This window comes from Sorex fumeus, unplaced genomic scaffold, assembly GCF_029834395.1.
Source record: "Sorex fumeus unplaced genomic scaffold, SorFum_2.1 ptg000020l, whole genome shotgun sequence".
Taxonomy (NCBI): domain Eukaryota; kingdom Metazoa; phylum Chordata; class Mammalia; order Eulipotyphla; family Soricidae; genus Sorex; species Sorex fumeus.
In genome coordinates, this window is record NW_026606077.1 from 14,358,216 (window position 1) to 14,370,002 (window position 11,787).

Below are 11,787 nucleotides of genomic sequence, written 5' to 3' on the forward strand. Positions count from 1 at the left end.
TTCTCTTTGAAGAGTTGGCTCACTGATCTTTTTCCATCTATTTTTGGGCCACACCCAGCAGTGCTCAGGAGTTACTCCTGGTTTTGCACTCAAAAATCACTCCTGGCAGTGCTCAGGGAATCATATGGGATGCAGGATCAAGCACGCATGAAAGGCAGATGCCCTCCCTGCTGTACCACGACTCCGGCCGCTCTAGCCAAGGGGAGTTAATGCGTCTGCAGGGGTGAGGTGGTGCTGAAGACCCCTTTCCCCCCACTCAGCCCTATTTTGAACGGACTGAGCCCCCCTTTCCCTCAGGTTTGCTGCCCAGCTGGCTGTCACACGAGCTTGCCACGAGCTGGGGCTGCAGAATGACTCATGAGGCTGGCAGCTGGCCTCCCACCCCTCAGACTGCCAGCCCTCTGTGGTGGCGGTGACCCCCCAGGCTCCTGGGCCTGGCCTGCGGAGAGTGGAAGGAATTTGGGGGAGCTCTCTGCTCGCTCAGCAGCCCGGGCCTGGGAGCGGAGGAGGGTGGGGTGGCCACGAGCCCGCAGAAAGCACATGTGGTTTTTGAGTTGTTCAGGAACCGCGAAGGTTGTTAGCCGGTTGTGTGGATGGCTAGACACTGTCTGGAGCGCCGAGGCCCAGGCTCTGGGAATGCCACTCCCCTGGGCCTGAGGCCTGGCCCAACGTGCAACAGACACGGGACATTCCAGGGGCCCCGGGAGTGCCAGAGTCAAAGGGAGGAGGTGTGGGATCCCTTGCCCTGATCCCAGGAGGCAGGAGGGGCTTCCGTTAGCCCCCAGCCCCCACCCCCAAGGCCTCTGTGCACCTCAGCTTCACCTTGCTCCCGTCCGGTCACTGTCGGGGGGCCTGGGCACCTCGGGTACTGCCCCTGCGTCCCTGCTTGCCGTCCCGAGCTGGGCTTCAGAACTGGCCCTGTTGGCAGGGTTCCCTGGGCTGTGAGGTCGGTGGCTACCGATCAAAACTAAGATCATCAAGCCTGACGTCAGAGTCGCCACCTGGAACCTTCCCTGTTGCCAACGTGCGGTGGCCCTGACGCCTCGTGTCCTGAGCGTTCTCTTCCTCTGGAGGGAGACTGAGACGGTCCTCACTTGTAAATGGACACAGTTGGTCCTCACGCACAGCTTGCCCCCCCCCCCACACCTGTGCTCCAGGACCCAGGACCCAGGTGACCGAGGGAGGGGTCTGGGCTGGACATGCAGAGGAAGGCCGTGTCCAGATTGCACGCTCTCGGGCCGGACCGTTGTTGGAAGCTTTGTAAGGACCTTCCCCGTGAACCAAGGACCATGGACACACACACAGGCCTGCTCAGCTTCCTGCCTGGGCACCAGAGGCAGTGGGGCTGAGGGCGTGGATAGGGGCTGGGACAGGGGATGCAGGGGACAAACCCAAGAACTGTCCAGCTGCAGCAACCCGCGGCGAGGCCGTTTCTGGCGGAAGTGGCCAGCAGGCCCTGGCGGGAAGGCTCGGGGTGTCTGGGACGAGCACTCCTGGGCAGCATCAGAATGAATCACCACCTCAGAGGTCTGGTGTGTGGCCCAGGCGGGTCGGGGACAGTCCTTCCTGAGGACGTCTCCCCCAGAGTGGAGAGGGACGCTTAGTGTCTCCCTCCTTCTCTCCCCTCGGAGCCCTAAGATGGGGCCTGGGGCTCGGGGGCCAGACGGCCAGAGCCGGCAGCGGGGGTATTGACCTCACCACTTCCTAGTTCAGGCCAGCGCTTTCTGATCCCTGATGGTCCACACTGGAGAGGGCCACTGGCCAGGCGAACTGAGCATCACCGAGAGCCTGTAGGTGTCGCCTCAAGCTTCCCCCCTCCCCAGCCAGTGCAGGGGGACCCCAGGAATCCTGGGCAGAGCACCCTGAGCACAGAGCCAGGAGTAAGCCCTAAGCTTACTTGTGTGGTCCCCAAAGCTAAAAAATAACAATGATAGAAAGAAGAAAGCAAACAGTGAGAGGAAGAGAGAATCAGCTCCTGGTCCATGTCGGGGGCCCTGTATGGTGGGAGAGGGCATGCTCCTTTATGGAGAGGGAGGGAGGGGTCCTGACCTCAGGCAGTGGTGCTGGCCTGGGAGCAGGGACCCCTCTGGCCGCCCGGCCCAACATGGCCGCTCCCAGCACCTCTGAGGGTGCAAATTTTGCCACAGTGCTCAGCTAATCAACATATCCCTTCCCAATTGCTCTTCCCCTGAAGCCTCTTCCTGAGGAGCGAGGCTGGGGTCCTCCTTGTCCTCCCACCCGTCACTCCACCCCCTGGGACTAGGGGCAACATTGCTGAAAACAGAATGTGGGTTGCTCTGTGGCAGCTTGCCCTGAGCATGCCTCCTCCTCCAGGCAGCCTCCTGGACCTCTGCACTGCTCCTCTGCTGATCTCTGGAGCACAGGTGGGGCAGCCCCTCCTGGCCTCTCCCTCCAGCACTGTTCTTTCTAGAAGGACCTGACGTGTCTGTGCTGTGGCTCAGGAGCAAATAGGACCGACCTGGCAGGGCCTCAGCCTGTCCCTCATCACTCTCCTCTCAGCTCCCAGGCTCTGGAGACAAGATGGGCACCCTGCCCTTGGCCCCTTAGCACCCTCCTGGGAGAGAGGACAGGCCCCGTGTCTCAGGATCCCCCCCCCCCCCAGCTAGCCCCTGTGAGTGCTCGCCATGGATCAGACTGCCCGAGCCCTGGGTGTGGGTCCTAAGGTAGGGGGCCAGCACCCCAGGAGGGCCGAGGGCCCCGCACCCAGTACCCTACACCGCCCCGGGGGCACTGGCCCTGTGTGGCTGAAGAAAGGTTCTTACTCTCCCGTTTTAGTTTTGTGAGCCTCTGTTTTCCCTGGCAGGGGTGCGGGCCCCAGTCCAGTCCACGTGTGCGCCGGCTGATCTTGGAAGCGGCTCCCCGGGAAGTGACGTCTCCCAACCTCCTCCCCACCCCCCCGCCCCCCCTACCCTGCCGTCTTGGGCCTCCCTGATGGACACGTCCGACTCAGGGCCGCAGTGCAAGTTCCAAGACAAGGTTTCAAGAAGGATGACTCATAGGCCCACAGGGGACATTTCCGGCAAGAGCTTGCCTCACTCCCACAGGGGCCTGGGCCAGCAGCGAAGGGGGAGGGCAGAGCTGATTTAGGGGGAAGGGGTGCAGTTGGGATCTGAAAAGCCAGAAGCCGGCCAATCGTGAGAGCTGAAAGGGTGCTGGCTCACATGGACAGTGTCCTGCCTGCCACTGTAGCTGCCTGGGGTCGGACCACACCAGCCCTTTAACTGCAAATAGGTGTTAGCGGGCCAGGCAGGAGGAAGCACCTTGAAAGGATGAAGGCAGAGAGAACAAGCCTCTCTGGGGTCGGTGGCAGTCCCCCCAGTGTTCCCTGCCTTCTTGGGGCTCCCGGTCCCTCTTTTCTTGAAACCTGAGATTTGAGCACTGTGGGTCATCCCAGAGGCCCCTGGTTTCTCCCACTGGCACCTTCTGGGCACAAGGCGTCCACATCTGACCCGACTCGGGGGGATCCATCTGGGTGCGCCAGATGTGTGCCACTTTGCCTCCTTGTACTGGGTGTGGCCTCTGTGCAGTGCCCCTTGGTGTTGCCACTTCCTGTGCTTCATCCCAGACTGGCATCACTGGTCAGTCCTGCCCCTGCACCGGGACAGACGGCTCGACTCTGGGTTCTCTGATGCCCGGCCTGTGTACCACTGTGGCCCGTGGAGTAGCCAGCGTGGCTGCAAACACCTATTCTGAGTTCTGAGGGCCAGAGAGGTAGTGCAGTGGGTCAAGCACTTGTCTGGATGGTGGCTGAACCAGGTTCAACCCTGCCATCACAGAGGGTCCCCCAAGCCAGCTAGGAGTGATCCCTGAACACAGAGGCAGGAGTAAGCCCTAAGCACCAGGTGTGGCCCCCCAAAGCTAAAAAATAATAATGCTAGGAAGAAGAAAGCAAACAGTAAGAGGAAGGGAGAATCACCTCCTGGTCCATGGGGGGGGGCGAGGGGGGGTCGTACGCGGTGGGAGAGGGCATGCTCCTTGATGGAGAGGGAGGGAGGGGTCCGGACCTCAGGCAGTGGTGCCTCATTCCTTGGGATGAAATGGTGCTGTCGAAACGGGGGTGCAGGCAGTGCCCTGGGCCCCGAGCACAAAGATGCATCCCAGCTTAAAGGACCTTCTGGGGGTGGGGGAACGCAAGGGCCCCCGTGTGACGGGAAAGTGCTCTGGGAGTCTACAGCCCATCTCTGGGAAGGGGATGGAGCCTGAGGGGCCCTGAGGGGCCTGCAGGGCTGAGCGGTGGCTCCCCTGGTTGGACCCTCGGGAACCCCGCCCCCCGCGCAGCCCCTGGGCACCCCCAGCCCCGCTTCTCCTTCCTGGGCGCGGTTCGGCAGCGCGTGGCGCCCGGCGGGCACCCCCCCATCCGCCCCCCAGCCCCTCTGTCCACGCCCCTCCAGCTCCTCCTTCCCGGTGGGGGGCGGCTCCGGAAGCCCCGGCGCCCCCGCCCGGCGGGCTGCTCGGAGAAGGCGGCGCGCACGCGAGCCCCGTCCCTGCTGCTGCGGTGCCCAGAACCGCGACCCCCGCGCCCCCACCGCGGAGCCCGCAGTCCCCCAGCTCCTGCCCGCCTTGCCCACATCCCCTCCGGCCCCCCACCCCTGCACTCCCGCACCCCTCCTCCGCGCCCCGCGCCCCTGCACCCCGCGCCCCTGCACCTCTGCGCTCTTCCTCCACATCCCGCCACCCGCCGCGCCCCGCGCTCCCGCGCTCCCGCGCGCCCGGGCCATGGGGGCAGCGCGCGGGGCGTCCCTGCTCGGCGGCCTCCTGGCGCTGCTGGCGCTGTGCCCCGGGGGGCGCCCGCAGAGCGTGCTGACCGACGACGAGATCGAGGAGTTCCTCGAGGGCTTCCTGTCCGAGCGGGGACCCGAGCGGCCGGAGGAGGACGGCGACGTGGAGGCCCCGCCGCTCCCCGAACCCGCGCAGCCAAGCCTCAGAGCGCCCGCGGCCGGCAAGCCACGTGCCGGGGAGGGTGAGACCCACTGACCCGGGGGGCGGGGGCCAGCTCCTGTCCCCAGCGCCCAGAGGGACTGGACGAGAAGCCAGGGAAGGGGGGCGTCTGCTGCCCCTCCCGGGAAGGGGAGGGAGCCCGCACGGGCGGTGGGCACGGGGCTCTCCACCTCTTGCTGGGGCCCCACACTCGCCTTGCCTTCCTGCCCGGGTCCTACTCCAGCAGCAGAAGAGGTGAGGGGCTTGCCCAGGGCGGTGGGCAGTGCCCACATCACCCGCACCGGGGAGGGATGCAGCGCCAAGCCCTCCCTCTCTGCCGGCACCCACCCCAGCTCATCACCCCTGAGCTCCGACACCCTTCTCTGGACCCCTCTCATTGTGCCTGCCCCAGGACAGCTCCCCCCCCCCCCTCTGCCTGCCCAGATCCCACCAGATCCCAAGAATGTGACTCCTGTCTGTCCCCTGTGGGGTTCTGTCTCTGGCCCACTCTGGGTGAGAGACGCCCGAGGACCCCACCCCATGCTCTGACGCTTCTCTGCCCCACTGAGGCGGCTTTGGGAGGACTGGGGCCTTTCCTCACCTTTTCTTTGGCAGCTGGCAGGGCTGAGGCCCCAGGCTGGATGCCATCCCTCGCTTGTCTGTGCCCAGTTCAGAGTAGGCAGGAGAGACCCAGGCTTAGGGTGCAGGACGCCCTTCAAGGACTCCTGTGGGGCTTTGGTAGGTGGGCGGCTGAGGACTGAGCCCCAGACTGAGGTGGGTGTGCAGAGAAGGAAAAGATTACCCAGGACAGCCTCTCGGCCTCCCCACTGGAAAATGTGGGGCTAACAGACCCCCTGAGCCAGGCTCCGGGCGCCTTGGGTGCCACCTGGGGCCTGGTGGGCTTCTTCACCAGCTGACTCCAATTTGCCTTTGGGACAGGGCTTCCGGAGAAGTCCAAAGACAAAGGAAAGCAGGGGAAGAAGGATAAAGGTGCCAAGACCACCAAGCAGACTCCCGAGGACATCCCCAGTCTGCCTAAGACCAAGGAGAAGCCGCCAAAGACTGCCAAGAAGCCGAAAGAGAAGCCGCCAAAGGCCACCAAGAAGCCGAAAGAGAAGCCGCCGAAGGCCACCAAGAAGCCGAAAGAGAAGCCGCCGAAGGCCACCAAGAAGCCGAAAGAGAAGCCACCAAGGGCCACCAAGAAGCCCGGGCCCGGGAGGAGACCCCCTGCCCTGAGCCCCTCAGAAGCCCCCCTCTGGCCTCTGCCCCCACCCTCTACTGCTGGTCCAGAGGAGACTGCACAGGCGGGAGGTAGGCGAGGCTCCTTGGAGGAGCTGGGAAGGAGGGGGACGTGACTCTGCTTCCTGTCCTGCCGAGGGGCCCTGGGGGCCTCCTGGTCACCGAGCCCTGCTGTGGGCACTGCTCTGATGGGTTTCTCTCTCCCTGTCCTGGGATTCACCCAGCTGCCCTGCGGCACAGGGATCCCCAGAAGGCTGTCTGCTCCCAACCTGGGAGGAGCCATCCTGGGGACGGAGCCGGGGCCGCCGGGCACTGGAACCTGGGCCCAGGTGAGCGCTGGGCCACCTTCTTGGTTTCCTGTTGTAGGTGGGGCCCACCCGAGCCCCCCGCGTGGTCCAGGGAGAGAGGCCAGCATGGATGGCCAGCCTGGTGAGTGGGCAGCCTGGTGAGTGGGCAGGCTTTGGGGACCAGCCTGGCTTGCTGCTTTCCAGGGTGGGCCTGGGCGGGGCATCAGCCTGGGTCTCCAGCGAGGTGACCCTGAATGCTTCCCTGCAGAGCCAGACGAGGAGACGGAGCTGCCCACAATGGACTACAATGACCAGATAGAGAGGGAGGATTACGAGGACTGTGAGTTGACCCCCCACCCCCGCCTGCTTGTCCCCCTTTGGGAGGGGGCTCGGCCCAACCAGCCCCCATCCCCCTCCCTTCAGTTGAGTACATCCGGCGCCAGAAGCAGCCCCGACCACCCCCCAGCAGGAGGCGGCCCCGGCCTGAGCATGCGGAGGACAGAGCCAAGCAGCCTGGGCTGGGGATTGAGGCCCCTGAGGAGAGCACTGGTAGGACCAGGGTCGACAGGTGGGGGCCCTAGTGGAGGGCACTGGCCCACTCTGTGTCCACTCCACAGAGCCGCCTCCGAGGCCAGCACTGCCCTCACAGCTCCCTGACTATGGTGACGGCTACGTGATCCCTGACTATGACCACAGTGAGTGGCCAGGCCAGCGCGGGAGCAGTGCCCACGCCCCTGCCACCCCCCCCACCCCCCCGCCTCCTGCCGCTCCACACAGGCTGGTCCTCCCACCCCATCCTGCTCAGCCGCCTGAGTTTGTAACCCCCCTCTGGCACAAGGGTCAGTTGTCGCCGGGCCCGCCCTGTGCCCTGCCACATGCCCAGTTCAGCCTGTCTCCTGCCCCCTCCACCCATGGACTCTCTGTCCTCCTCTGGGCCCACCAGGAGTCTGGATTCCTCACCAACGACTCCAGAGTGACAGTGCAGTGGGGAAGGCGCTGGCTTTGGGTGTGGGCAGGCCTGGGTTTGTTCCGCGGGATCCCATATGGTCCCCCTAGCACCACTCCAAGTAATTCCTGAGTGCAGAGCCAGGAGTGGCCCTTGAGCATCTCCGGGCATGACCCAGAAGCAAACGACAACTTTCAAAGACTACCCCAATCCCGCCGCTTTCCTGTGGCCCTGGGAGCCCGGTGCCACAGCCCCTCAGCCATGCCTCCCCCGCAGTGGACTATTACTTCAGGCTGCCCCGGCCCCAGGAGCCCGGGCCTGCTGTGGAGACGGATGAGGAGAAGGAGGAGCTGAGTGAGTGCAGCGCTCTCCCCAGCTGAGACCCCGTTCCCACGTGGCCCTACTTCTGTCCCCCAAGTCCTGAGCTAACCTGACGGGTCCCTCTCTTGCATCCTGCAGAGAAACCCAAAAAGGAGGGCAGCAAGGAGGAGAAGGATGGCAGGTGGACAGGGGGCAAGGGCAAGGATCATAAAGGTGGGTGCGGGTGCTGGGGGGGGGGGTGGTAGGCTGGTGCACAGAGCTGGGGGTGGGGGAGGGCTTCCCAGCCACTTCCTGCCTTTCTTGCTCCCAGGGCCACGCAAAGGGGAGGAGTTGGAGGAGGAGTGGGCCCCCAGGAAGAAAGTCAGTGAGTGAGGGACCCGGAGGAAAGGGGGGCCATGTATGGCGGAGGCGGGGGGTCGCAGGGACCAGAGGGTGGAGCCCAGGGTTGGGTTGGTGCTGTGGGGTGCAGGGAGGTGGGGATGAAAAAGGGGGGCATGCAGTAGGACACCCAGCTCACCCCACGCCTGGATTTCGGGATCCGACTGGTCCCCCAACCTGGTGCACAGAACCCTCAACTCCTGGGTTCCGGGACTGGGGGCGGGGAGCCCCAGGGCAGACGGGAGGGGTGGGAGGAGGAACCAGCCCAGCGCCCACCCACCCGGGCCCCGTGTCCACAGAGTGTCCCCCTATCGGGATGGAGTCACACCGCATTGAGGACAACCAGATCCGGGCCTCGTCCATGCTACGCCATGGCCTGGGTGCCCAGCGCGGCCGGCTCAACATGCAGGTAGGTGTCAGGGGGCAGGGGCTGCCCCACACGCTAGGGCCCCTGCTCAGCCCTGCTGCCTGACAGGCGGGCGCCAACGAGGATGATTACTATGACGGGGCGTGGTGCGCCGAGGACGACGCGCGGACCCAGTGGATAGAGGTGGACACCAGGAGGACCACCCTCTTCACAGGGGTCATCACGCAGGGCCGCGACTCCCGAGTGCAGTGAGTGGGCTCCACCCTGCTGTCATTGCCCCCAGCGCCTCCCTCCCCTGTGGCTTGGGGAGGGGACATTGGCCTGACCCATGTCCTCCCCAGTGACGACTTCGTGACCTCCTTCTTCGTGGGCTTCAGCAACGACAGCCAGACGTGGGTGATGTACACGAACGGCTATGAGGAAATGGTGGGTGCCACACTCGCCCCCCGCCCCTGTGGGCACTCGGCCTGCGTGAGGAGCGGGACTGAGGCCCGCCTCTCCGCAGACCTTCCACGGGAACGTGGACAAGGACACGCCGGTGCTGAGTGAGCTTCCCGAGCCCGTGGTGGCTCGCTTCATCCGCGTCTACCCACTCACGTGGAACGGCAGCCTCTGCCTGCGGCTGGAGGTGCTGGGGTGTCCATTGACTCGTGAGTGTGGGGCGGTTGGGATGGGGGGGATGTGGGGGGGTGTTCGGCTGGCTCAGGCGCCCCTGTCTGTCTCTGCAGCCGTTCACAGCTACTACGCCCAGAACGAGGCCGTGAGCACAGACGACCTGGACTTCCGCCACCACAGCTACAAGGACATGCGACAGGTGACTCTCCGGGGTGGGTCGGGGAGCCGGACCCTACCCACCCCCAGCCAGCCCTGCTCACGGCCTCTCCCGGGCAGCTGATGAAGGCCGTGAACGAGGACTGCCCCACCATCACCCGCACCTACAGCCTGGGCAAGAGCTCGCGGGGGCTCAAGATCTACGCCATGGAGATCTCCGACCACCCCGGGGAACACGAGCTGGGTGCGCGCCCCCACTTCCCGCCGCGGGCCCCGGGGCTGCGAGGAGCCCAGGGCGGGCGCGGCTGAGCCCCTGGCCTTGCAGGCGAGCCCGAGTTCCGCTACACGGCGGGGATCCACGGCAACGAGGTGCTGGGCCGCGAGCTGCTGCTGCTGCTGATGCAGTACTTGTGCCGCGAGTACCGCGCCGACAACCCCCGTGTGCGCAGCCTGGTGCACGACACGCGCATCCACCTGGTGCCCTCGCTCAACCCCGACGGCTACGAGGTGGCTGCGCAGACGGTGGGTGTGCGCATGCGCGCGGGGCGCCTGCCCTGCAGGGACGGGGTGGCCGGCCGGCACTGGGGGCGCTTCAGGGCTGAGCCGGTGCCTCCCCAGGGCTCGGAGTTCGGGAACTGGGCGCTGGGGCTATGGACCGAGGAAGGCTTCGACATCTACGAGGACTTTCCGGATCTCAACTCGGTGCTCTGGGGAGCCGAGGAGAGGAAGTGGGTCCCCTACCGGGTCCCCAACAATAACCTGCCCATCCCTGAACGCTACCTTGCCCCCGATGCCACGGTGAGCCTGGGCGCAGCTCGGGTGGGTGGTGGGTGGGTGTGCCCGTGCCCGGGTGGGGTGAAGGGACAGGCGCGCACGGAAGGTGCTGGAAGCCTGGGCACTGCCTTGCACCCGCCCCGCCCCTAGGTGTCCACGGAGGTCCGGGCCATCATCTCCTGGATGGAGAAGATCCCCTTTGTGCTGGGGGCGAACCTGAACGGAGGTGAGCGGCTGGTGTCCTACCCCTACGACATGGCCCGCACGCCCAGCCAGGAGCAGCTGCTGGCGGCTGCCATGGCTGCTGCCCGGGGCGAGGAGGAGGAGGTGTCCGAGGCTCAGGAGACCCCGGACCATGCCATCTTCCGCTGGCTGGCCATCGCCTTCGCGTCGGCCCACCTCACCATGACAGAGCCCTACCGCGGGGGGTGCCAGGCCCAGGACTACACCAGCAGCCTGGGCATCGTCAACGGGGCCAAGTGGAACCCGCGGTCTGGCAGTGAGTGGCAGGGAGGACGGGGGGCAGCAGCCACCGGGCGGGCGGGTGGTGCTGCCGTGGGCCTGGGTGACCGCGCCGTGCCCGCCCCTGCCAGCGATCAACGACTTCAGCTACCTGCACACCAACTGCCTGGAGCTGTCCATCTTCCTGGGCTGTGACAAGTTCCCGCACGAGTCCGAGCTGCCCCGGGAGTGGGAGAACAACAAGGAGGCGCTGCTCACCTTCATGGAGCAGGTGGGGCCTGACCCCCGCCCCACCCCCGGCACCCAGGGACAGGGGAACAGCAGAGGGAGACTCCAGCCACCCCTGCCCCTCTTGCAGGTTCATCGTGGCATCAAGGGGGTGGTGACGGACGAGCAGGGTGTCCCCATCGCCAATGCCACCATCTCTGTGAGTGGCATCAACCACGGCGTGAAGACAGGTAGCTGGGGCGAGGGCCTGGGGTGGCAGGCAGGTCGCGGGCAGGCCTGGGGCTGAGGCTGGCCCGGGGTCCCGGGCCCTCACCGAGGCCGGCCGTCCTCGTCCGTCCCCGCAGCGGGCGGCGGCGACTACTGGCGGCTCCTGAACCCCGGCGAGTACCGCGTGACGGCGCAGGCCGAGGGCTACACCCCCAGCGCCAAGACCTGCAACGTGGACTACGACATCGGCGCCACCCAGTGCAACTTCGTCCTGGCCCGCTCCAACTGGAAGCGCATCCGGGAGATCCTGGCCATGAACGGGAACCGGCCCATCCTGCGTGTGGACCCCTCGCGCCCCATGAGCCCCCAGCAGCGGCGCCTGCAGCAGCGGCGCCTGCAGTACCGGCTGCGCATGCGCGAGCAGCAGCGGCTGCGCCGGCTCAACGCCACGGCCACGCCGTCCCCCGCGCCCCCCACGGCACCGCCCGCGGCCCCCACGGCGCCCCCCGTGCCCACGCCCGCGCAAGCACCCACCCTGAGCCCCTGGCCCCTGGCCCCGGGGGGCACAGCCGACTGGGAGGAGGAGACCGAGACCTACACGGAAGTGGTGACGGAGTTTGGGACTGAGCTGGGGCCGCCCGAGGAGCCGGAGGAGGAGGAGGAGGTCACGGGCGCAGAGTTCCCCTACACCACCGTGGAGACCTACACGGTGAACTTTGGCGACTTCTGAGCTCAGCACACGGCGCCGTGGGCCAGTCGGCCAGTGGCAGGGCTGCCACGCACTAGGGCGGGCCCCTCTCTCCTGCCCAGGCGGCTCCAATAAATCCGGCTCCAGGCCCCGTATGGCTCAGTGCCTCCCCCCAGCCCCG

General features: G+C 66.2%; 1 protein-coding gene across 1 annotated transcript; it reads left to right on the forward strand.

Moving 5' to 3' along the window:
- The first annotated feature begins 4,657 nt into the window (after positions 1–4,657).
- AEBP1 (AE binding protein 1) lies at positions 4,658–11,653 on the forward strand. The gene is made up of 21 exons (XM_056113467.1): positions 4,658–4,981; positions 5,878–6,249; positions 6,544–6,606; positions 6,733–6,804; positions 6,888–7,013; positions 7,082–7,159; positions 7,687–7,764; positions 7,870–7,944; positions 8,042–8,095; positions 8,409–8,518; positions 8,585–8,724; positions 8,818–8,902; positions 8,982–9,126; positions 9,205–9,290; positions 9,368–9,491; positions 9,573–9,769; positions 9,866–10,045; positions 10,172–10,520; positions 10,615–10,754; positions 10,842–10,941; positions 11,056–11,653. Exons 1-21 carry the CDS (start codon positions 4,738–4,740, stop codon positions 11,646–11,648), a joined length of 3,411 nt encoding a protein of 1,136 aa, XP_055969442.1. The 5' UTR covers positions 4,658–4,737; the 3' UTR covers positions 11,649–11,653.
- The last annotated feature ends 134 nt before the right edge of the window (positions 11,654–11,787 follow it).

What these genes read in the sequence shown, in the direction of transcription:
- AEBP1 (XM_056113467.1), top strand. Translation starts at nt 4,738, where the DNA reads ATGGGGGCAGCGCGCGGGGCGTCCCTGCTCGGCGGCCTCCTGGCGCTG. An exon ending in CAAGCCACGTGCCGGGGAGG is followed by an intron (nt 4,982 to 5,877) that starts GTGAGACCCACT and finishes CCTTTGGGACAG; the next exon opens with GGCTTCCGGAGAAGTCCAAA. An exon ending in CCCCGGGGAACACGAGCTGG is followed by an intron (nt 9,492 to 9,572) that starts GTGCGCGCCCCC and finishes CTGGCCTTGCAG; the next exon opens with GCGAGCCCGAGTTCCGCTAC.